Source organism: Equus przewalskii, chromosome 5, assembly GCF_037783145.1.
Source record: "Equus przewalskii isolate Varuska chromosome 5, EquPr2, whole genome shotgun sequence".
NCBI lineage: Eukaryota > Metazoa > Chordata > Mammalia > Perissodactyla > Equidae > Equus > Equus przewalskii.
In genome coordinates, this window is record NC_091835.1 from 52,855,283 (window position 1) to 52,881,341 (window position 26,059).

At 40.2% G+C, this 26,059-nt stretch overlaps 1 protein-coding gene across 3 annotated transcripts in view; it reads left to right on the plus strand.

Moving 5' to 3' along the window:
- SSPN (sarcospan) overlaps positions 1 to 26,059 on the plus strand; it is a 104,451-nt gene that overhangs the window by 33,862 nt on the left and 44,530 nt on the right. The window contains exon 3 of one of the 3 annotated variants that reach the window (XM_008513345.2): positions 540 to 4,565. The exons of 1 other annotated variant lie outside the window; for it this stretch is intronic. In XM_008513345.2, the coding sequence (XP_008511567.1) occupies positions 540 to 905 (366 nt within the window). In that variant the 3' untranslated portion in view covers positions 906 to 4,565. Of the gene's footprint in view, positions 1 to 539; positions 4,566 to 5,339; positions 6,183 to 26,059 lie in introns of those variants that run through there. One more of the 3 variants, XM_008513348.2, reaches the window with a different exon arrangement.

Sequence of the window (26,059 nt, forward strand, 5' to 3'; positions counted from 1 at the left end):
GGTGATTCTGGCATTCCTGGACACAGTTTGGCAGCTACTACATTGAACATAGTCTTTTTTATTAACCCATGTTGCTGGTTGACCAGTCGTTGCCAATTTTGGCCAAAAGAGTGTTAACATTGCAGAAACTTGTTCTTTACTTCCTAGTCTCGTTTCAGTCTTTGTATCAGCAGTTCTCGAGGTCAAAATAAGCCCAGCATGCTTTTCAGGGCTGGCTCTCTTGTGTTTGGGATTCATCTAAGCAGCTTGCTACATCCAAACACAAATATCCCACCATCAAGCTAGTATTGTTGGTTCAATTCATGAAAAGCACGCAACATCTGTATGGCAAATGAAAATATGAACAGGGTTTAAGGATTGCTCACTAACACATAAACATGGAACCATTTCCCTGTCTTTGGTATTACATTTCTGATGAGACAGTCCCTTCATCAGGGAACTTCCTGGGAGAGAAGAAAAACAGCTTCTATTAATTAGCTTTGTCAATAGCCATCCAATGTTGTTTGTAACTGGCAAGGTTTTCTTCTATTTTCTTGCAGCTGTTGTACTTTTTGCTGAGCGCCCTCGGCTTGACGGTCTGTGTGCTGGCTGTGGCGTTTGCTGCCCACCACTATTCGCAGCTCACACGGTTTACCTGTGAAACCGCACTCAACTCCTGCCAGTGCAAACTGTTCTCCTCGGAGACATTCAGCAGGACCTTTGTGTACCAGGATGTGACTGACTGTGCCAGCATCACTGGCACTTTCAAACTGTTCTTACTCATCCAGATGATTCTTAACGTGGTCTGCAGCCTTGTGTGCTTGTTGGCCTGCTTTGTGATGTGGAAACACAGGTACCAGGTCTTTTATGTGGGTGACAGGATATGCTCCCTAACAACTTCCGAAGGCCAGCAGCAAACAGTCTAACATTCTTTCTCAAAGCTGGGAGAGAAAACACACTAACTAGCTGAGGTTCAAGAAAAAGAGAGAGAGAAAGAAAAGGAAGAAAGAAAATAAAACTTTTGACAATAATTAATATTCACCATTCTAAATGAATATTTTTATATTTTTCAGGAAATGAAAGAGCATTTCTATAGTATTTTTAAAAATTCTTATGGGGAAAATAAGGTCCAAATTGACTTTGAGATATTCAAAGGACACTGAAGAGGGAAAGAATGGCATACATCTATCTTCACAGTCTGGAGTTTATTCCTAACATTCATTTTATCCGTTACTGACGTAATCTTCTTTCCTGTTAGTCCAGTTTGATGGTGTGAATTGGTGTTCCAGGCCCACTTGCTAAATTCTATAGTCTTTCCCAGGCCTTCCCACCTCCCACCATTATCCTCAGTATGTCTTGGGGAATTGCTGGACAGCCAGGTTGACTTTATTTTCCCTGGTAGACGTGTCTTCAAGGCATGAGACAGCTTAAAGGAGCAAAGTGGAAAAGGAAGAGACTTTGCAAAAGGCTAAATAATTATAAACACCTGGGTGGGGCGGGGGCCTTTTCTCCTCAGCTCCCGTTGTTGGCTCTGTAAGTAGATCACTTGCTTAATGCTTTGGATGATTGTCTGCTTCTCAATAATTGGAAGTTGGTGGTAGCTGTATTCTTAATGATGTAGAAGGTTTAAGAATAATTACATTATGCTTCTATTCTATCATCTAAAACAAATCATTAAAACTAATTTCTAGCTAATTGTTAATTATAATTATGCTCAGAAGTCTATTTAATGAGCCCTGGCTGTGCTTGTGTAGCACTGTCGGTATTAGGAGAAATTACTCTCACAAGAGAGGAGGCGTAAAGATTCTTTCTTCTGAAAGCCAAGCTTTACAAGGGAGAAAAAAAATTTTTTTTAATAATAGCTCAGGTTAAAAATGCTCATTTAAGTGAAAACAAGAGCATATGTAATGGGAAACGTTTATACAAATAGCACATTTGTGATATGTTGTGAAGTCTCTCTCTTGGCAGCTAAGTACTTTTGAGAAAGATTGGGTAATGCTGATGTGTTCCATTCATGAAACTGTATCTGATATGTAATCCTATTATTGATTTGTATGCACATTCAACCTACAGACTTCAACTAATGTTTTGAAGTCCTGATTCGAGCATATGCCCGTTGACTCGGGGGGTAGTTTTGTACTGTTTTGTTTTTAGGTGACTTTAACTTTAAAAAGCACACATACCCTATGGTAGGAGTCTTTTCTCTCTTATTGTTTTTATTATTAAATTTTGAACAATATCAATGTTTTAAGGAAGGAGCTTAGAATGCAAATTCATGCAGCGAAAATGCTATCAAGAACTTTCTCTATTAGTATCCTCTGTTGAAAGCAGAAATTCAAGATAATAATTGAACTCGATTTGCCTCTCCACATTGCCTATTGATATGCTTTACTAATCATGAAATTCTACCCTAAAAGAAAATCATTTTCTTCCTTGTCTTAGAAGATAGATGAATAATTCCATTGATTATGATAATAGTGTCAATTTCTACACATACCCAAATAAAAGGGATAACGGGAAGTCATTTAATTGGAGGATTGTAAATATCTTTTGTGTCCTCCAGATAAAACACCTGATTAACAGATGGTAAAATCTTTTTATGTATTGTCTTGCTTTAAAAGTGTCCTTCCTACATATTGGCTCAGGCCAAGAAGGCACACTGGAATGCTTAGTGGATAAGACTCTGGGGCAGAGTTTTGATCACAAACAAAAATTACATTGACAGAACACCAGACATCCTGATGATGACCTGAAAAATACTTTGTGCCCCATTAAAAAAAAAAAACAAATCCCAATAACTGAATCCATTTTGATTTTGCCAGTTTCCTACATAAAGAAGAAAATGACTGAAAATCTGAAAGGTTGTAGGCTGTTCTTTAAAGAATGCGAAACTAGTGCTTTAATGCTAATTACTATGAATCAGGCACTACTAGAAACACACGCTGAATACCTTTAACAACTTTTTATAGTAAATACTACAGATTTTTATATTAGAAAATTGAAATTCTACACATCCCTAAGGTGCTTTATGCTTTACAAGCAATTCACAGGGTATGTCAAGTGGTAGAATAACTTTAGCTTACGTGCTTCCTTTTTTAAAATAATGCAACCAATAAGAACAGACATGGTGATAATAATCAGTTTATGTCTATATATACATGCAATATATAAAATGGGGATTTTGCTACTGTGTAACTGAATCAGTCTTAAATCTCCGAAGAAAGAAAAAAATCCTAAGTGAAAGAAGGAACAGAAAAACGGGAAAGAAACAAAAGATTCCTGTTCTGCAGACTCGCTGTGTATTGATACACATAAGAATTGTGTTGCATGAATAACAAACTGCTTTGGGCTGGATTTGAAGTATTTTGAGTTTGTGTTTTGCAAATATTGAAGTTACAATAACGGCAACAGAAAAGGAACAGACACACAGATTTACACTTAGCAAAATGTTACACTTTAAATCTGACAAGGAGCCAAGATGGTGACTGTCTCCTCGAAACCATAAAGCAGTCAGATTTGCGCAATCCTCCTCCTCTTCCACCTCCTTCAGGAGAACTAAATGAATCAAGACTTTGGAAAGAGGGGGAACAGCCGGGACTTGGCAGTGCTTGAAATAGGAGGAATACAGCAGCCTAAATGTACAGACTTTGTAACCAAGCCCACTCGATCGGTCTGTGCCTTCACGTGACCACCATCTGTGCCTCCCTTGCTCCATCCAAATTTGTGTAGGCAGCTCCTTGGAGCCAAGCCTAAAAATATAGCTACACCAGGCCCTAGAAACTGTAGTCAAGGAACAGGCCTAACTTTTTTCCCTCTTTGGATTAAAAGTCTGTATGATCTCTTTTGAGGGGTTTCCAGCTGCACACGTTAATGTGTTGTTCTGACAGTGAGAGCCCATTGTATGTGTGTTTTCTATTTGTGTCCAGAACATCAGAGTCTTTTGATATTCTTGCGCTGCAGTATATCTGGAATATGTTTATAGATTTATAGTAAAGGGGGGGAGGTAGAGGGTCTACAAGGGAGATTCTGAGGGACAACAGTGGAGTGGTTATTTAAGGATAATCGGAAAGGAATTTACAAGATGCCCTGAAAAACCAATCGTATACTACCATGAAGCAAACGTTTATATTTTCTAGCGTTTGTCTTTGCACTATTGCTATGTGGCCATAAATTTCTGTAAATCGCGCTGACTCTTGGTTCTCACCATACTCGAAGAACTCTATCGTGTTTTTAGACGTATACTGTATATTTGGGATGGTGTTAAAAAGAGCTGATGGCCAAATTTACTGAGCCACGGTGGAAACATTCATTTGGATGAAGGCTCAGTAGTTCAACCTGTGAAATAAATACCTTGATTCATTTCTTCTAATTTTCTAGCACTTTACTATCTGAAATAATATTGAGAAATCATTTCATTGTCAAAAATATTGGTCTGTACTTTGGTGTTGCAATTTCATTCTTCTGGCATTGATGATACCGTGAATTGAGAACAAAGTGTTTCCTCCGTGTTTGAGGTGGTTGTTTTTAAAGGGGATGCGTATAATGCAGATTTTCTTTGTTAATAAAATTCTTATAATCTCTGAAAACACCGTGTTTGGATGTGCTTTAAAGTGATGGTATGTTGCACATGGACTGGTATACATAAAATCTCTCAGATTAGTGTTTACTTCAAAAATCTGGTTTTGGAATAGAGGAGAGCTCATTTTCATCTTTACTCCTTTGTTCCAGGGACTGTCTCTATGTTGGTGCACTGCACCCGTCAGAGGAGTCAAGGTTGTAAATCCTCCCCAGGCAAAGAGAGCTCGAGCTGGAAAAAAATCTTGCAAAAAGTACTTGGAATGCTGAGTCTTAATTTATATGTATTAATTTCAAGGAAAGCTTGGCCTAGAGAATGGGACACATGTTGAGTGTCACATGTTCAATCATATTCTACATCTAATTGTGTAGAAAAACAGACGGCCTATTTCATTTCAAGTCTGAATGCAAGGACTCCTTCTTACCAACTCTGAGGCAATTTAAATAGTTGATCATACTGTAAGATGCAGTGGTTCTTTTTTCTTTAATTTAGTTAGAAAAGCTTGTAGAATGCGAAAGGAAAGGGATAAGGATTTAGGACCATGGTCTGAGCTGGATTTCTTATCCTTGGGTTAAGGCTGTGAGTCCTATGGTTGGAAATCTGACTGCCACTTTCTGGCCAAGTGACTTTGGACAAACCATTTAGTCTTTAGTTTCCTCATTTGTAAAGTGGAGGAAAACCTAACTGCCTCACAGCATCACCGGAAGGTTAAGTGAAATAGCGCTTAGCAAAGAGACTGGCTCATAGAGGAAGCATCATAAACCTTTGCTTCTTCCTTTCTTAGGTGGGTTCTACACAGCCTGGACACTTCGCATTGATGCAGGCTCCTGTCCCCACATCCAACCAGAAAAGTAGCTCTGCTTTGCTGACCCCTCTATGATTTCCTTTTTATAAACCAGAAACATTATCAAATGAGCCTCAAACAGAAATTCTGTTTTTAGATAGGACAGCACCAATTCATTGATGATAGCATACAGAAGTGTGTGCTGGCTGGATCCCTGTTTAGAGCCATCTGGATGTTTCTTGAATGTGGCCATCTTCTCTCAGTTCTTCTCCCAGGCAGAAGTGGAAACTGAGACATTTCTCCTGATTTTCATATCACTTCTAATATAATGTCATAGATGCATGTTTACCACCAACTTTAATAAAACTTTATTGGGCTTTGATACATTATCAGTCCGCTGTATATTAGGTTGTAATGTACAACCCCCCATTTATTTAAAAACTATCAAGCACCTTTAGTATGCTTGACTTTGCGGGGCACTGATTCTCATTCAAGAATCATAAAAAGGTTTATTTTTGAGCATAGTCCGAAAATACCAAATGGAGCTTCATTTTCCAGGCTGGAAGTAACCAGGATGAAAACACTTACATGAATCTTTAAATTTGTGGCAAATTTAATTATTGAAATTATACAGCTGGAAATCTACTTTTTCCCTTGATAGAGTCTATCTATCTTTATAGTTCATGATAAATTATTATGAATTACTTTTTCATTTAACACATTCATATCTTTTATAAGTTAGCCTTTATGAAGTGTAGGCTCATATTGGCTATTGTATTTTTCAAAAATTCAGATTGTAAGCAAAAGAAAATAAAACTAATATATGAGGATACCAGGTTGGAACAATAATTCATCCTTTTATTTCTTTCCAACAAATATTTATATATGTTTACTGATCCCTTCCAAAGTATGGGTTCTTAGAGGAAGACTCTTTTCTTTGGGAAGGTCATCAGAAAGATCCTTTAATCAAAGGGATGTGGGACATAGACTCATCTGTTATTCTTGGGAAAATACAGATACTAGGGTAATAATCCAAATATAAAGATTTCAACTGAGAGACAAAGTCTTCTGTTTGCTGAGACTCTCTGACTGGGGGATAAGAAGGCCTGAAGACTCACTTGTGAGACCTGTGCTGCTTCTTCCTGGTCCACATGGAAGCCTGCTGGAGAAGGAGGCAGATGTCCCTGAGATGGGACCCAGGCCCACCTGCTGCTGCCAGGAATTGTGGAGGAGGCTAAGATAATACCTGGGGAGGGGGCTGAGCAATGAGATGTCAGTGAGCAGTTTGGGGTCTCTGAACCTGGAGACCTTGGACTACGCCTCTCTCGCCGTTGGGGGTGGGGGCGGGTTCCATTTACTCTGTTTGACTTCCTATCCACACCCTTCTGCTCAGAAACTCACTGTGTTGTCTTTGCCTGACCAAGTGGGATTGTAAAGAACAAGAGGATGACTCTCAAGGACCACAGGGGGCAGCGGCACTTGTGACCAGGGAAGATAACTGTAATCTCATGAAATCCACCCCCAGTGGGGTCCCGCATCTTCCTAGGTGTGTGTTTATTAGACCATGGGTTACCCAAGGGAGGCCTGAGAGAGGTGTGCTGGCCATAGCGAATCGTCAAATATAAAGGAACCAGAGTTTGAAGAGTATGTGAGCAGAGTTGTCACTAACTTCAGTGGATTATTTTTAATTCTTTCATTCAGGATATAATTCATGTACTCTCACAAAATAGGCAATGTTCTCTCAGGTACCTTTATGGGCAAGAGTAAACAATTTTTTATTAAATTTTCTTTTTAGATTGCAACAAAAGTGGCCAAAGGGTGGTTATACAATTGAAAAGAGAGAGAGAAAGCTCTTTATTTTAACCTAGAGAGGCTTAGGATGTGGGACACTGAGCTTGGCTATTTAACCAATGGCTGGGAACATGTGCTCAGGTAAATGCAGGGAGGAGCGACACCATGAATCTGTTTAGGGGCTGGGTGAGGTGACCACAAATGAAAACCAGAATTCCGTTTGGCCTAGCCTGGGTTGGAATAAGAGCAGACATCCCGATACAATGCTCATATCTTCCCACCACCAGATTTTAAAGTCTTTCCAGACAGGTGTGTGTAAAATGACCAAGAAGGCCATGTCCACTTCTATGATTTATGTATCTCTCTCCTGGGCTCTTTCTACTCTTCCAGAGAAGAGTCTACTCCCCACCATACCTCATTCCAGAGCAAAACCTGCCCCTCCTTCATCTCCTGTCCCAGACTAAGGTATTATTAACTCAGGTGCTGGGAGTTAAAGCCTTAAATACAGAGATCCCTATAAATATTGTTTTCATTTTAATAAGATATTCCTAAAGATCAGAAACTTTGCAGGTCCAGAGAAGTGAGGCATGATGCCAGGGAGGGGAGACCTAACCAGTGGTCCTTCAAACCCAACCCTGGAGGGAGCCACGTACTCTGTCTGGTCAGAAGATTCGTAGTTTCAGAGCTGGCGGGACTTGGAGAACAGTTCCCTTCAACCCCAGCCCTGGCTGCGGCTGGGGAGCATGTGTGGGTCTGCAGCTGAACAGGCTGCTGGTTACAGCTGAGCAAATCTCTGCTCAAATTGGTTGAAGGGAAGCATCCAGAAGTCTGAGGGAAGGGGTTTTTCCTCCCACGATTTGAGAGGGCATTTTATTATGGAAGGCAGAATGAGTAAGAAAGGGAAGAATTCATGCAGAACCTCTTTGCCCCCAGTGCCCAGCTCCCTGAGCATTACTGACAACTCACCAAGGTTGACTAACTTTGCTCAGACCCCCAGGCTTCTCTATTCATCCCACACAGAACACCCTCAGAGACTGGCTTGGCTTCACGTTGCTGCCCAGAGGAGGACGTGTCAGGCAATGAGAAAGAAAAATGCTCATTTCTTGTTGAAAAAGTCCCAAATTGTAACTTAACAGGGTGATCTTTTTTTCTAATTTCCAAAATGTGCTTTTCCCCCAGAGTCCTTGAGCACAGACCTGCGGTTTTCTCTCTCCTCGGTTTCACAGTCTATCTGTCTCAAGCCAAGCGACTTGGCTCTGCTCCCCCTGAGTCAGAGTCTCGGCTGGTAGCTGAACCCAGGAAGCCCTGGCCCCACGTCTCTCCCTGGAACCACCAGACCACACAGCCTCCTGTGCTCAATCCTTTGGCTGGGTGTCCTGCCTCCTCTTTGTTTGGAGAGAGATGTCTTACGTAACTGCACAACCTACTAAATGCTCCATTGTCTTCCACTTGCAAGAGCTCAAAATAACCCATTAGTGACTTATGACTTATCACAAAGATAGAATCTATTACCCACATATCCACAGCCCCCAGGAGCGAGCCTCACCTATCTTACTTAGATCAATAATGAACAACGAGACTTAATGACAGTGGTCTTTGGGGAATTATAAGTTCAGGACAAGGAGCAGGAAATACAAAGTCTAGTTCATCTATAGGTCACAGTACTTTGCTCAAGCAGCACATGAAAGTCATTCGTAATTCAAGATTGAGACAGGCACAAACAATTCTCATCTGACTATTCTTTTACTAATCTGATTTTGATAAACAGCTGATGAAAATGGAAGGTGTCTGGTCACTAGGGGAAAGATACCCAGGCAGTGAACTCAGTTTATCTCACTAGGCAGAGATTTATTCCAAGGCTCCTATTAATAGCCCACAATCCAAGAACTGTGATGGCTGCCCCGGACTGCAAGAGCCTTCTGAGCAGAATGGGAGAAACCCACCGGGTAAGGTCTTCTCCTCCGTCTTTATTTTCTGTGATTAGCCCTGTTGGGAATTCTAGTAATTACTTTAAGCTGGCACCTCTAAAAAAAAAATATACCTCTTAGGATTCAATTAAAAACGAAAAGAACCTCTGCACGGTGTTGCCAAGGAGCTTTCACTGTGTAAGACAGGGGTGTAGACCAGGATGAATAAAACACTCCGCATTAGGTGACATTTCCATCTGGTTCTGCTGCCAGAGCAGCCCTGGGGAGAGGAGCTGGAGAGAGAGTGGGGGACAACCTGCTCCAGCCTGTTCTCTCTTCCCCACGGACCTTATAGTCTTTCAAGGATCCCGCAAGACTCTTACTTCTTTCTTTCTGCAGCAGACGTTTGCTCATCTGGGACCAGCTACGTGATTAGTTTCAGGTGGAGGCACATTTCTTTTCGTGCTCAGTGACATGTGAGTGCACAGCAAAGCCTTCAGAAAAGGGTCCCTGAACTTGGTGAAGTGCAGTCATCTCCAGCTGCCTTGTGAAGTGTCCTGGGCACCATGGAGAGAGGAGGTGAGGGACTCTCTGCCCTTGCTACAGCTGCCCCTGCCACTTCCGTTAACGCCTCCGTATCATGTACCAGGCCACCGAGTTCAACGCATGGCTCTCTGGACAGCAGCAGCCAAACTGAGCATGTAAGAAATTTCACTGTGCTGATATTTTGTGTGCAAATGTGGCTCAGGTCTCATCATATTCAGCTCGCTGAGTAAGAAAAAGCTGCAAGTAGAGGGAGGCTTCCATTCTGGCTTCACAAGAGTGCTTCCTGGAAGGATCTCTGAAGCCCAAGCTTCTTGCGGGACCTAGTTGCCTACATTACAGGGAAAAATTTTAGGGTATATAATCTGAAAACTCTGCTAACCTTGAAATAATAAGGAAAAAAATCACTTCTTTTGATTTCTGTTTTCCGGAAGACAAGGTGGAGTTCAAGTCCACCTCAAGTGGGAAAATTGGTTAGTTTCCATTTTATTTGAATACAACCTACCTACAAGAATGGGTGGGGACTACTTGCACTGCAAGAACAACTCTAAAAGCTCAACATAGCTCATGGAAGTGTCATGGCAAATCTGTTTTCCTTTTTAATGCCAACTTGCTATGTAGGAAGGATCTAGTATAGACATAGGAAGAAATTCTTAACTAGGAATATGTAAATTATGGAAGAAATTACTAGGGAAACTTGTAGAATCCCAATCTCTGAAGAATATTAAATAATCTTATTTTAAGATTATTGAGAAAGTAGTGCACAACTTTTTTTCTAGTATGGCTTCATTCGAATCCTACCCAAAAACTATAAGAAAAAAAATTTTCCAACTGGAAACCATGGGAATTTACCAAACCAATAGACTTCCAGTCACGTCGCTGTCCCTCCTTCTGCCTCCTGGCCTCTTCTATGCCTAAAAATACTTCTGGCTTAGGGAGTTTTGGAGACAGGATCAAAAATAGGGAAGTTATGGGACTGTAGGAAGGAGTAGAATTGAAATATCAATAAATTATCACTTCAAAGGAGCAATAAAAATGAGATTTCAAGGAAAAAAATCCTTAAGAATAGACTACATATTTTAAGTATGTACACGAAAATAATATGAAAAATAAAGTCCTCTTTAACTAGACTTGGGAAATTCCAGAATGATATTTTAAGGATCCTTTGAATTGAGTGTCCATATGTGTTTGAGAGGCCATATATTATGGTCATTAGAGTATGGTTCTGGAACCAGGCTACCTGGACTTGAATTCCAGTGTGTGGCCTTGGGCAAGCCACCTACCCTCTCGGTGCCTCCCTGCCTCAGTTTCTCTATCTGAAGGATAATAATAGAGTTTTTGTGAAGAATGAATGAATGAATGAATAAACAATGATCTGTAATAGATTTAGAACAGTGCCTATGGTCAATGCTATGTAAGTGTTTGATGATGATGGTGAGTATAAACTTTCAATAAGCTGAAACTCAGGGGCACATCAGGAAACCAGGAAGACAGTGCTAGCACGTAAAATTCCTGTAGCAAAGGACTCTGGAAAAACACACAAATTAATAGTTTCTATCTTCTGGAACCTAAGTACAAAGCAGTAATACCTCTGCCCCTCGCAAACACTGGGAGTGCAATGCAGATGGTTTTCTTGTGTTTATTTCCCAGCCGTGATCTTGCCTCAGTGGGCAGACTGGATCAGGGCTGCAAAGTCCTGGCATCTAAGTGCCCTGAGGCTCACTGGCCTAGGGGAATGACATGCCAGGGCCAGAGTAAGACTTTTAGAGCTCAGAGCCATCCTGTGGGCCACTTCCCTACCCCCATAGATACAGGCTATAATAAATACCTCCCATTGCCTAAAGGGAGTCAAAAAGTCACAAAGAGCTTTGAGCAGTGGGCAGTATACACTGGGAGGGTAAACCCAACATCTCTGCTTTGTAGATACTGGCGGGTCTATGAATTAAGTGTTTGCACAGATATGTATGATTTCTTTCTTCAAAGTGCTGGCAGAGTTATTTTCTTCCTACCCTATCCATCAACTCTGAGGCTCTGCCCAGCACCACTAACTCAGGATCCATGCAAGGGCAGGACCTTAGCAAAGCCCTGGTAATGACAATAAGATGGTGCATAGCAAACAGGGATCCCTGAATTTTATGGACCCATGTCCAGATAGCCAACGTCAGCATTAGAATCCAAGAGATAAAACCCACAGAGGCCTTTTCCAAAGCTGTTCTCTCCAGGCCACATCGCCTGCCCCAGGGTCCCTGTGGGCTGGTCCCTGAAGTGGGCTTAAAACGCAGGCGTCCTCTGTCCAGACCTAAATGCAGGATTCTATAAATTGACATCTTGGGTACTCTGAAGAGCTAAGAGAGACAAGATTTAGACTCGCAGCATGCCTGTGAATTAAAAATAGAAATTAAATACAGACATGATCAAACTGTCCCGTTGGGGAGAGAGACCTGCCTTCCCTTTAGGAGAAATGTAATGGGATCTGATCTGAGCACAGGCAGACACTCCAAGCCACATCCATTGCGCTGACACTAGTAGAACTATGATGTCAAAAAAGAGACATGGCCAACTTCGCACTCGACCCCAAGCCACCTCTCCTTCTGCCCCAAGTTTACTCTCTTCTGCTTTTCTTTCATGCAGAGGAAGAAGGACCACAACCAAGGGCAAGGGGCCAAGGAGGCATTAGCATGAAAGCCCTTGGAAATCTGCCTGCAGAGTTTTGTCTTCTTTCCTCCTATAGCACCAAAGCAGTTCTGGATGAAAAAGAGTCAGAAGGTCAGAGTGAATAAACATGCGAGGGACTTAAAGATAAGCACCAGGTTTTTCACACTATGTTCTGTGAAAATGTAGGATTTACTGAAGGTTCACGTACTTTTTGTAAGAAGAATTAGGCTTCAGGTGGATTTTTTAATGAAATTACCAGAGTTTTAAATATTTTTTTAGAGGTCATATTTCTCTTCTCTACCCCCGGATTATACTCCCATCCACACTCTACGTCTGTGCATTGCTCTCCAAGAGCAGTCATGCCCCTTGACATAAAGCAAAAGGGTGAAATGTTTTTCTGTCATTAAGTGTTAAATTTTGAGTCTTTATTATTTGCAGTCAAAAGTTATTTACTACATTTGTTTTACTGTAATAAGGAAAAATTATAAAAAGGGAAAGAAAATGTTTTACAATCTCTTTTAGTTTATTCTCAAGCCTTTTTCTCTAATGTTTACTTATCTTAAAATCATTGTGTTAGATCTGGAAAGAATCTTTCTAGTCCCACTCAGTCCTTTAACAGAAGAGCAGACTGAGGCCACACAAGGGTGAGTGACTCGCTCAAGGTCACTCGACTCAATTTCTCTCTGTCTCTCTCCTTTCCTTTTTTTTTTTTTTTTTAAAGATTTTATTTTTTCCTTTTTCTCCCCAAAGCCCCCCGGTACATAGTTGTACATTCTTCGATGTGGGTCCTTCTAGTTGTGGCATGTGGGACGCTGCCTCAGCGTGGTTTGATGAGCAGTGTCATGTCCGCGCCCAGGATTCGAACCAACGAAACACTGGGCCGCCTGCAGCGGAGCGCGTGAACTTAACCGCTCGGCCACGGGGCCAGCCCCATCTCTCTCTCCTTTCCTTTTTAACATAAATGTTTGGCTTAAAACTGGCACAAGTTTTTCTTTCCATTTTTTTTTCTTTACTCTTTGCCATATGAATTAAAGTATTTTTCTCTTTGATTGGGATCTGCAGTTACACGCACTCTGATATCAACCAGTTAGAAGCCCCTGCTCTGTATTCTCGAGGATGCTCGGCAAGGTCTTGTTTCTTCTGGAACAGGGCGAAAACTCCACATTCATACTGCTAATATATCCCAGGACATTTCTCCTGCACTTTTTTAGAATAAAACACAACAAAACAAAATAAAACTTACTCATCCGCTTCCCAACCTCAGTGACCCAGAGTGAATGGAAATAGTGGAATGGAAAAGGTGATTCAGGGACCCAAGAGTCCATTTGAAGAGGAGTAGCTGTAAGTGTGACTAGGAAATACTGAGGGGCCGACCAAAGCAGCCTCTTTCTTTGAGGACGTGCCCTTGGTGGTGATCAATAACACTGGTGAGTGGAATCCCGGAGGGGGTCCGGTTACAAACACTCTAGACCTAGTCAGATTGCCTGGGTCCAAGTCCAGGTTTTGGTATCTGTACTAGCTGTAGACACCTGGACAAATTCCTCAACTATACTTAGTTCCTTCATCCATAAAATAAGAGTAATAAGGCACCTACCTCACAGAGTCATTGTGAAAATTACATGAGTTTATATCTGCAATGTGCTGGAAAGAGTGCCTGGAACATTCTAAGGGCACAGTCTATGCTTGTCCTTATCATTACCTGTTATCAATGCTGTTTCCCAGCCCATCTTTGAATCTGAAAATATGAGCCAAAGACAGAAGAGGAGGGGAATTGTTTTTTGGGTTTTTTTTAAAGATTGGCATCTGAGCTGACAACTGTTGCCAATCTTTTTTTTGTTTTTTCCTGCTTTTTCTCCCCAAATCCCTCCAGCACACAGTTGTATATTTTAGCTGTGGGTCCTCCCAGTTGTGACATGTGGGACACCACCGCAGCGTGGCCTGATGAGCGGTGCCATGTCTGCGCCCAGGATGCAAACCCGTGAAACCCGGGGTCTCCGAAGTGGAGCACGCGAACTTAACCACTTGGCCATGGGGCCGGCCCCAGGAATTGTTTTATCATGTTTACCAGGTGCTCAGGAAAACAATGCTGTTATGGCTTGACAGTGAAAAGTCCCTTTTCCTATACCTAAACCCAGCTTTAACTGTTAAGGCATACTTGCCTGCAATTAACATTCAAAATAGAGAGCAGTTTCCAGAATGTGCTTTCTTAGAGAACTGTGTGGTAGATTTCAGACTTTTAGACTAGAGTCTGGTTTCCGGTTAACATAACATGCCTCTGTACCTACTAAGCACAAGTTTTCTCATTGTGGCACCAGATCTGCAGCAGGAAATGACACCACCAGCACCAAGTCTTTGAATGTGGGATTACTTTTATACTCTGCTCCAAATGCTCCTATTGCCAAAGTGCATTGGATAGTCCTTGCCGGTCACCTTCCTGTGCCTTTGGTGATGTCCTTTTCAAAGCTGGACCCATCCTCTGGGAAGCTGCATGCTAGTACTTCTAAAGAGTGCCAGGATTTCAGAGTCAGCCCTTGTAACAGCGTGAAAAGTTTCCATGTGCAAGTAATGAGACATTTCTCCCATCAGACCGTCAATCTTTCCAGTGTTGTGTCAATCCTTTCACCTTTAGTGGGGTTGCCATGGACCACTCAGGAGATATCATGTGATTACCAGCACACAAAGAAAAGGTAGGGAGGGGCTCTAAAGAAAATTTGGAAATGGCAATGGTAATTAATTGGCCTGACACCCACAGATTCTGGAGGCCATTTTATGCTTGGAAGAACAGTGATCTGGGAGTCCCTGACAATGCTAGCGGAATCATGCTGCAGGCGAACCTTCCACTGCTTCTGATTTTTTATCTGCGTCTTTTGTACAACCACCAACATAGACACGTGACATGCACAACGGCTGGAGAATCTGGTGAGCAGCATAAACTCCTTCCAAAGCAATCAGGTCTTATTCCTCCCTACCACATTTGAAGGAGAAATCAAATATGCGACTTAAAGCTAAAAACATTGGGCTTTGGAGTCGGTAGGTAAAACAGATATAAGCACCATCATTGGTCACAATGCCAGAATAGTTAGAAACATTCTTCACCTGCTCAGGTTGAAAAAAGAACCAGGCTCCAGCTTATCTCCTGCGGAGTAAGTGACTAATGTGAAATCAGCCGTGGGGAAGCCTGCCTTGGCCTCAGAACAGACTCCTCGGCTCTGTGTGGTGCCCTTGGCAACACAACAGAAGGCTGGAGGAGCTGGGAGAGGCCGGACCCAGTAGAAGGAAAGAATGGCATGAAATACGATGCAGCTGCTGAACTTTCTTTTCATTAACTTTAAATTATATCAATTTCTAGACTTTTGGATACCTACTGAAAGGAGAAAAAAGACTAAAAAGACAATCTGTCTGCCTTTAACTCAACTCAAATGGAGCAATAACGAAAGTAATTCAGCCTGGGGCAGAAAGACAGGACCACCACTATCCCTGCTTGCTACCTTCCAATTCTGTTTAGCCAGAAGTTTCCATTTCAGCTCTCCTCCTCGGAGGCAAGGAAAACACAGCTCCAGAAGGAGGCCGTCCTTGCAGCTGTCTCCTCTGCCCGGTCTCATCCGGAGCCCAGAGTGACTCAGCAAAGCAGCCCCTTCCAGGGTGGGAACAGGGCAGGGCGTCTGTAACGTGGCTGCAGGAGTGTGCGCCATCTTTCCAGCTTGCTTATTCACACTGTCCTGAAGCACGTCTATTAGAAATGGCCACCAGCCCCTGGATCATTAAATTATTCATGTACTCCATACTCCAAGCGTCCTTTGGGGGAGAGGTGACCAGGAAGATGTTTTTGTCTGTGCTAGGCCAGAAGAGATTGGGGTGGATGGCTGGGAATGCGGTGGGTAGAGGGGCAGCCATTAGCTCTTCAAATCCCCAAGTGTTCAAGATCCTAGGACTCCCAGCCCTGCCCTGATCTTCTGCCCCAAGATCTGTTCCCTTTTACTTAGCCGGGTCTAGAGATCTTTGAATGCTCTGTGCTTCTCCAGAACGCCTGTACTTCTTGATCACAAGATAAAAAACAAGGGCAAGAGGGAAAGGAAATGTAAAAGACTCAATATTCCAGTACAAGTTTATTGAATATCTGCTTTGTGTTAGTCATCATTCTAGAAGCTGGATGCACAGAAATCAATAAAGCTTACATTCCTATTGGAGAAACAGACCGTGAAAATATAAGCAAATAAATAGAACATTTTAGATAGTGGTAAATATCTAATGGGAGAGTCTTATGGGAGAGAATGAGGGGGAAGGGCAACATTGGCATGACAAGGGAAGGTCTCTTTCAGGGCATGCCATCTGATCTGGGACCTCACTAATGAGAAGCAGCAAGACATGCAATGATCTGGGGGAAAAAACCATTCCAGGCAGATGGAACAGCAAGTGCTAAGGTCCAGGAATGTGGTTAGGCAATCAGAGGCACAGAAAGAAGACTAAGGAAGCTTGATCAAGGTGTCAGAGGGGCGGGCTGCCACCAGGTGGGGATGAGGAGTAAGTTGGGGTCAGATCACAGAAGGGCTTGCAGCCCACGGGAAGGAGTTTGGGAGCCACTGGAGTGTTTTAAGCAGTGGAGTGACATGAAGTTCATTCTTTCTGTTTTCCGTCCCCACATATGATACATACATACGTACACACACACACACAGGAAAGATATGTAGTTAGGGTAGAAACTGAGTTTGGGTTATAAAAATATTTTGTGTTTTCATAATCGGATGTTACTTCAGATTTGATATTTAGAAGGCTGAACAATTTCCCAGAAACACAAGAGGAAGGGCTAGGTTGGAAAATAAGGCAAGTGTTTCTTTGAAGACTTTTATAAAAATGATACTTGAAATAGAAAAGCATCACCTCTACACTGGTCATGCTGGACATTAAACTTTCAAAGCCAATTTTTAAGATATTTTGTCACGGCCAGAACAGGGACACGACAGGGAAGAGAAAGGTAGACAGCTTTCTCACTAAGTCCCCAGGACTTACATATCCATTAAGAGAAGGCATGACTTGGTTTAAGAAACCAATAGCCAGTAATTTACAGGTGGCATGGTTTATCCATATTTGCACAGAGTACCAGGTCTCCCTCTGAGATCCAGACGAGAACCTTCAGTTTTACCCACTGTTTTAACCACAATGGTCCCTCTTTATTCCAAGGCATTGGCACCACTCTGGAAGACCCAGTCAGTGAAAGGATTTGGACAAGTCAATGTTTTGGGGTGTTGACCTATGAAACTCCTTCAAATATTCCTTTTCTATGTGACTTTCTTTCTTTCCTTCCTTCTTTTCTTTCAAGAATTTTAAGAAAAGGAAAGGAAAACCTGAGAGAAAAGGGAGATGATTTTTATTATGAGTTCCATGATTACGCCTAATATGGCTAAAATTACGTGATATTATTCTTGCAAAAGGATGGAGTTTTAAACACCTAGTGATTAAAGGTGTTCTTTCAGACTACGAATAAACAGAGACTGCATATCCACAGAATTTCTTGTTGTTTAAAGCAAATATGTACAAAAATCAAACAAATGCCTTTTTAAAAAACAAAATTAATGTCTGAAGAAAACTGCGATGGACTTGAGCAGCCTAGTTATTAATAAAGAACAAATGAAAACATGAATTACTTGTAGATATATTTTTATTCACTTCATCACATTTATCGTCTGCCAACTTAAAGACGTAATGAAAGACAATATTTTCAAAGAGTGAAAAAGCAGAAATCAAATATTAAATAAGATAGGGAGTATACAAAAAGTAGTAGGAGAAGCAACTATAATTAAGCAAACTACTTAACTCTGGAAAATGTGGACACTTTCTGCCATCATGTATTTTACTTTCACAGTGCTTGCAGAACCCTAAATAAATCAGTTTTTAAAATTTCATTTTTACCTCAGAGATAGTTCTTTCATTTGAATAGATAAGGGAAGTTAGCTCAGTAATTAAAAATCTGAAGAATAAAAGGATGGGAGAATATTGAATATTGGCTCCCAAAAGATATCTGAATTCTGATCCCTGGATCCTATGAATGTTACCCTATATAGCGGAAAAGGACTTTGCAGATGAGATTAAGTTAAGGATCTTGAGCTGGGGAGATTATCCTGGATTATCTGGATGGGCCCTAAATGTAATCACATGATTCTTATAAGAGAGAGGCAGAGGGACGTTTGACCTAGAAAAGAAGGAGGCAACATGACCACCAGGCAGACACTGGAGTGATGTGGCCACAAGCCAAGGAATGCCGACACCCACTAGAGCTGAAAGAGGCAAGGAATGGGTTCTCCTCAGAGGGAGCATGCCCCTGCCAACACCTTGGTTTGGGCGTGTTGAAACTGATTCCAGACTTCTGAACTCCCAAACTGTGAGAGAATAAATCTCTGTTGTTTTAAGCGACCCAGTTTGTGGTAATTTGTTACAGCAGCTATAAGAAACTAATACAGAAAGCTATAGTGAATTAATACTCACTGGCATCTTGAAGGGAGTAAAAATAGCTGAGAATTTTTATAAATAAAGTAGCATTGAAAATGATCTGTTTGTATATCAGAAGAGTAAAGCACAGTACTTATTTCATTGTTTAGTAGTACCATGACTTCTTTAAAGAAGAGCAGGTAATATCTAGACTGGTAAAGTTTTAGCACTAACCGTATAGGGAGCTTTGATTCTTCACTTGTTGAAGGAACTGTAAACTCTTACAGATTTTTTATGTCAACATAATACATGCACATAGTAAAAAAAAAAAAAATCAAATAGTACAGAGAGGTTTAGACTCAGAGCTGCTTTTCCTCCCTCTGTCTTCACAGTCCCCCTCGTTCTCCTCGGAGGCAGCCAAATTAATCCTTTCTGACTTCACTGCTTCTGGATTATGTCCACAACTCTGAATAACATGATTATACCTCTAGTATTTTATTTTATCAACTTTAGGGAAAAACACAAAAAACTGCTAAGTCTCCATTAAGAAAGGTGAAGATTTAGCTCAGTGGATTTTTATTTGGCTGCATATTAAAATCATTTGAGGAGCTTTGAAACTATGCCTACAACTAATCCCCACCCTTAGATGTTCTGATTTCATTGATGTTGAGTGGGACCTAACCATCAGGCATTGTTGAAGACATTCAGGTGATTCTGCTGTAGTCAGGGCTGAGAACTACTAATTCAGCTAAAACTCAGCCTCCACGTTCCTTCCCTCCTTCCTTCCAATATTTTCTAGCTACATTACATATTTTCTTTCTTTTTTGGCCATTCTTACAGCTATGCATTATTCAGTGTGTTAATATTCATCCATTTAGTCTTTATTTTAAATAATATGGTTAAATATCTATTTGTTGCCATCAACTTTAGATGCTATTTTCTGATTCCTAACTCTTCATAGGTAGAAATTCTAAGACAGCCTCCAAAATTTACCCCCTGGTGTGCACACCCTATGTAATCTCCTTCCATTAAGTGTGGACAGGACCTGTAAATATGAAGGCATATCACTCCCTTATTTAGGTTACTAATCAGTTGAGTTTAGTTAATTAAAAGAGAGACATCCTGGGTGGGCCTGACCTAATCAGATGAGTCATTTTAAAGAAGGAAAGGCAACAAACAGATGCTCTCCTGCTGGGCTGGAAGAAAGCAAAAAGCCATGTTGTGAACTGTCCATTGAGTATTTCATGGAGGACGGCAATCCTACAACTGAAAGGAATTGAAATCTACCATAACCAGTGAGCTTGGAAGAGGACTGCAGCCTAAAATCAGATCACAGATTACAGACAGGCTGACTCCTTGATTTCAGCCTGGTGAGATTCTGAGCAGAAAATCCAGCCAATCCATGTTGAGACTGCTAACCTACAAAAAGTATAAGATAATAAATGGGTATTGTTTTAAGCTGCTAAGACTGTGGTAATTTGTTATCCAGCAGTTGAAAACTAATGTAGTAACCTAGCAAGATGAGGATATAGTCACCCTTACTATTTGCTTAACACCACCTCTCTCTTTCCTGAATCATAGTTTCTATCAACCATGCATTTGCTTTCACCTTTTCAAGGTTGATACATTTACAGTCTGTTCTGTAACAGTGAGAATGTTGTTGTGAGAACAGGACCTGTAGCAGACTGGCTACACTTGAACCTGGTTCTACTTGACATTTGCTAGTTAAATGTGGGTGAGTGAAGTAATCTCTCTGTGGCTGTTTCCTCATCGGTATTATAGAGACAGAAAAATAGACCCTACCTCATAGTGTTGTGAGAAATGAATAAGTCAATGCCTGTAAAGAGCCTAGAAGAATGACTAGCACAGCATCATCATTATCATCAGTACTCGATAAATATTGCTATTTTTATTGCTACTGTTATTTTGTTTACACTTTTGTGATTTGAATACGTTTCTTCTAAAAGATGAAAAACAGCAAATTGCATTTTCATAAAGAGGACTAGGTATTTTTCACAGCACTGTCAAATAGTGTGTTAGCATTAAGTATCTTTATCTGCCAATATTGTAACTTCTGGACTATTTGAAGGAATGTTTCTAGCACCAAGGTCAAATGTTTACCATTTTTTAATACATTATCAATTTCTTGAAAATTTATCATATTTTAGTTTACTTTGTGTTGGACAATGACTTTCTCATTTTTTATTTTCTCTTCTTGACAAAAAATTTTCTTTCATAGTACCTCAAAACTATCCAGTCCTTTAATACTTCAAGAAATTGCAAGAATCTACTTTCTCTTCAGAGATATCTTTTAGCTCCAATCTGGACTAGTTCTTGAAGCTGTGAAATAACAACAAACCTGGGATTTTATGGTAGAAATTTGAACAAGTTTTTTTCCATTTATCAGTAAAAATAAACCAAAGTTAGTTGTGTAAAGTACAGTTCCTTGGAGAATTCTGTCCATATGATGATCGCAAATTGTTGGCAGTCCCATGAGGATAAAGACCAGCTTTGGAAACAGACACTCCTAAATTCTAATCCTAATTTAATCTAATTCCTATCTGTGGGAGCTCAGACAAATGATTAACTCTTCAGACCCCCAGTGTCCTCATCTTTAGAATGATGATCGTGGTACGTGGCTGGTAATTCTGTAGGCAGCAGATCACATGAGACAGTGAGTGTAAAGCTCCGTGTGTGATGCTTGTTGAACAGTGAATTCTTACTAAATGCTATAATCATGATCATATAATCAAATATAATCATTAGTCAAGGACTGAAGCTAATCACCCTCGTAGCACTTAATTAACTCATTTACAACAATTATTTCTTTTTATCTTTTAATTTCTGGAATAGAAAACACATAAAAAGCACATAAAATATAAACATCCAGTTCAACCAATAATAGAAAACCTACAAACAACATACAAACATACATAACAAACATACAGTTTTTAAAAAATGCGTTGCCAGCATCTAGAAGCCATGCTCCCCGTCCCCCTTTACTTCTTCCCCATTAGAAACACTTGTTTTCACTTTAAGGATAACTGCTATTTAATTTTAATTTTTAATTTTCTGAACTTATATGGTAAACACTTCTCGACTGTGTTTTTTAGTTTTATCACCTAAAGAGAGATAGCTCTAGCAAGACTTAGATAACTTATGAGTTTCCCAAGAAAATTTGCTGGGTTGATTTCATATTTATTAAGATACGTAATGTGCAGAATGTACAGAAACTAATAAAGTAGTATACTGCTTGCTCTCCAGCGGCTCATAGTGATGAAAAATAAAGCCATGCTCCCAGCTACTGGTTTGTCTGATGACTTTTATGCCACTTTCCTATGGAGTATAACAATATTTACTAGAAACAAAAGTAATACTAGAAACTGCTCTTTTTAGAATTGTATTCAAAGCCAACTTTGTACCCACATCACATAACATGAAGACAAGGGGAACTGGGAAGGGGCTTAACATTTATTGAGTACTTGCTACATGACTAACAAGGTGCTAAAGATTTTCCATTTTCCTTATTAATTGTTACAACAATCTAACAGGATAGATATTATTAACCATATTCAGCTCTTAAGGAAATGGAGGCAACAGCTAGACAGTCAGGGCGATATAATCTTTAAAATGGAAAATGATGAGACTTCCATGCCATTGCATCAGGAAGATATAAAACTTATAAATGTAAATGCACTTAACAATAAAGCCCCAAATTATATGACATAAAGTCTAACAGAATTGAAAGAGATTAGATAACTCAGCATTTATAGTTGGCGATTTCAATACCTCATTCTCAATAATTGATAGAAATACCAGACAAAAAACCAGTAAGAATATAGAAGACTTGCAAACACTGTCAACTAACTCAACCTAACTGACGTATAGAGACATTCTACCCAACAGTTGCAGAATGCACCTTCTTTCAAGCACATATGGTTAGACCAGGATCGACCAAAGACTGAGACCTAAAACAAGCCTTAATAAATGTAAAAGGATTAAGATCGTACAAAGTATGTTTTCCAATCACAACAGAATTAGAAATCAACAACAGAGAGAAATCTGGGAAATATTCAAATATTGGGAAATTAAACAACACACTTCTAAGTAATGTGTGGTTCAAAAAAGAAATCACAATGAAAATTAGAAGATATCTTAACTGAAAGGAACCAAAATATAACATTTCAAAATTTAAGAGGTACAGCTAAAGTGGTGCTTGGAGGGAAAGTTATAGTTTTAAATAACTGTATGAGAAAAAAAGAAAGCCTTCAAATCAATAACCTAAGTTTCCACTTTAAGAAATTAGAAAAAGAAAAGCAAACAAAACCTAAAGTAAACAAAAAAATGTAAATAATAAATATTAGAGCAGAAATCAATGAAATAGAAAACAGAAAACAGAATCAATGGAGCCAAAAGTTGGGGTCTTTTTTTAACATGAGGAAAACTGACAAACCTGTAGCTAGACCGTCTAAGATAAAAAAAAAAAAAGACACAAATTACCAAAATCAGGAGTGAAATAGAGGACATCACCACCAACCCTACAGAAATTAAAAGGATTACTGTACGCCAATAGCTTAGACAACTTAGATGAAATGAGCAAATTTCCAGAAAGTCACAATTACCAAAATTGACTCAGGAAGAAACAGAAAATTGGAAGAGATCTACAAAAAACAAAGAAATTGAATTAGTAATTAAAAATTATCCCACAAAGACAAGCCCAGGCGCAGAGAGCTTCACTAGTGAATTCTATCTGATATTTGCAGAAATGATAACCGTCCTTCAAAAAGTCTTTCAGAAAGTAGAGGAAGGAAGACTTCTCAATTCATTTCATAAGGCCAATGTTGCCTTGACACCAAAGTCAAACAAAGACATCACATGACCTTCATGAACACAGACACAATAATCAACACAATTTCAGCAAATTGAATCCAGTGATGTATAAAATGAAGACAAAGTAAGCTTTATCCCAGGAATGCTAAGTTGGTTTAAGATCTGAAAATCAATCTAAAATATAAAGGACAAACACCATATGATCATTTCAGTAGATACAGAGAAAGAATTTGACAAAACATAACATCCATTCATGATTAAAAACTCTCAACAAACTAGGAACAGAAGGGACCTTCTTCCAGCTGTGGATGTAGTGATGCTTGCTCAACTCTATAAATTTACTACAATCATCTAATTGTATAGTTACAATAGGTAAATTTTATTATGCATAAATTATATCTCAGTACAGCTATTATAAGAAATGAAAAATGTGTAAGGTGTTTAATTCTTATCTGTAGAAGCCACTATAGGCAGGAAGTGTATCTTTACTATCTTCTCCTTAGAGCACAGCTCATTAAGATTGCTGAATCAATTTTTAGTAATTTATTCAATTGAGCTTTAAAAAATTAGCCATGTTGGGGCTGGCCCCGTGGCCGAGTGGTTAAGTTCGCGGGCTCCGCTGCAGGCAGCCCAGTGTTTCGTTGGTTCGAATCCTGGGCGCGGACATGGCACTGCTCATCAGACCACACTGAGGCAGCGTCCCACATGCCACAACTAGAAGGACCCACAATGAAGAATATACAACTATCTACTGGGGGGCTTTGGGGAGAAAAAGGAAAAAATAAAATCTTTAAAAAAAAAAATTAGCCATGTTAATGTGGACTATTTGACCTGTAGCCTGGCATTCAAGTTGCTACACGTCCTTGCCACAACTTATTCTTTTATCTATTCTATTTCCCTCAGTGCAGCTTTTTGTACCCACTTTTTCATCTCTGTGCCTTTGTTCATGCTGTGCCCTTCATCCACTAGGTGGTACTTTTGGCACTTGTAGCTTCGTTGCTATCCAGGAGACCTCAGGGTAGTTTAAGAGAGGGAGAAACATTATGTAAACAGGCCATTTCTTAGTCGCATAGTCTCAAGCTGAAGAGGGCCTTTACCAGATATAATTACATAACTTTAACTCACATTCATAGAATAAATCTTTTTATTTTCCTTAGCAAAGTTGACTATGAAAGATCTCATGTTTCAGAATTTTTCCAAAATCTGGGTTTCTTGGGCTATGTGCACACAAAAGCCAGTCATATAAGGGAGCAAGTGGACAGCTGCACAAGTAATGGGGCTTCATTTGTAATTCTTCAACCAATATTTATTGAGCACCTGCTCTGTGCCAAGCACTGTTCTAGGTACTGGAGCTACAGCAGTACGGTCATGCGTTGCTTAACGATGGGGATATGTTCTGAGAAATGCGTAGTTAGGCAATTTTGTCATTGTGTGAACATCATACAGTGTACTTACATATACCTAAATGGTACAGTCTACTACACACCTAAGCTATATGGTACTAGTCTTATGGGACCACCGTCGTATATGCGGTCTGTTGTTGACTGAAACATCATTAAGCGGCACATAACTATACGTAAAAAACGTTCCTGCCTTCGTGAGGCTTACATTGTAGTTGGGGGAGAGATAATCAATAAACAAATAATTCCTAATGATAAGCTTGTAAGGGCTTTGGAACGCCCAGAAAAGCAGGAAAGAGGAAAATGGGAATTGTGGAAGCGGTAGTTACCTCTGAATGTGGAGTGGACAGCCAAAACTTTTCTAACAAGATGACACTTAGTACATCTAAAGAAAATGAGGGAAAGAATCAGGCAGCCAACTTGGGAAAAAGCAACCCAGGCACAGAGAAAACAGAATATACAAAGGATTGTAGGCAGGAGCATACTTGATATATTCATGTCAGAGCAAGAAGGGCAAGTGTGTGGGTGGAGCACAGAGTGTAAGGAGGTATGTGGTGGAGGTAAGTTCAGAGAGGTGGAGATGGTGTGGCTTTTAGAGCATGAAGGGCCTTACAGGGCATTGTGGGGACTTTTGATGTTACTCTGAGTGAAATGGGAGATATCAAAGGATCTCGAGCAAAGAAATGACACAATCTGACTTCTGTTTTAAAGAGATTAATCTGGCCTCTGTGTTGAGATTGACAATAGTAAGACAGACACAGAAGCAGAGAGACCAGTTAAGATGCTATTGCAATAATCCAGGCAAGAGGTGATGATGACTTAGACTGGGGTCTTAGCAATGGAGATGAGAAGTGACCATATTTTGTACATATTTCTAAGGAAGAGCCAATGAGATTAGCTGATGATTAGATATAGGGTAGGAGAGAAGAAGAAGAGCCAAAGGTGATTATATATTTTAATCATTTAACAAAAGTTTATGTAGTACTAATTATATGCCAGGCACTGTTCCAAGTTCTTGACAAATATTGACTCATTTAATCTTTGCAATAGCCCTATAAAATATGAATTATTTTTGTCCTCCTTTTCTGCCTCCAAGGTTTTGGCTCTGAGGAGCTGGGAGGGGGGAGCTGTCATTTACTGAGGGAGGGAAGACTGTGTGAAGAGTCAGTTC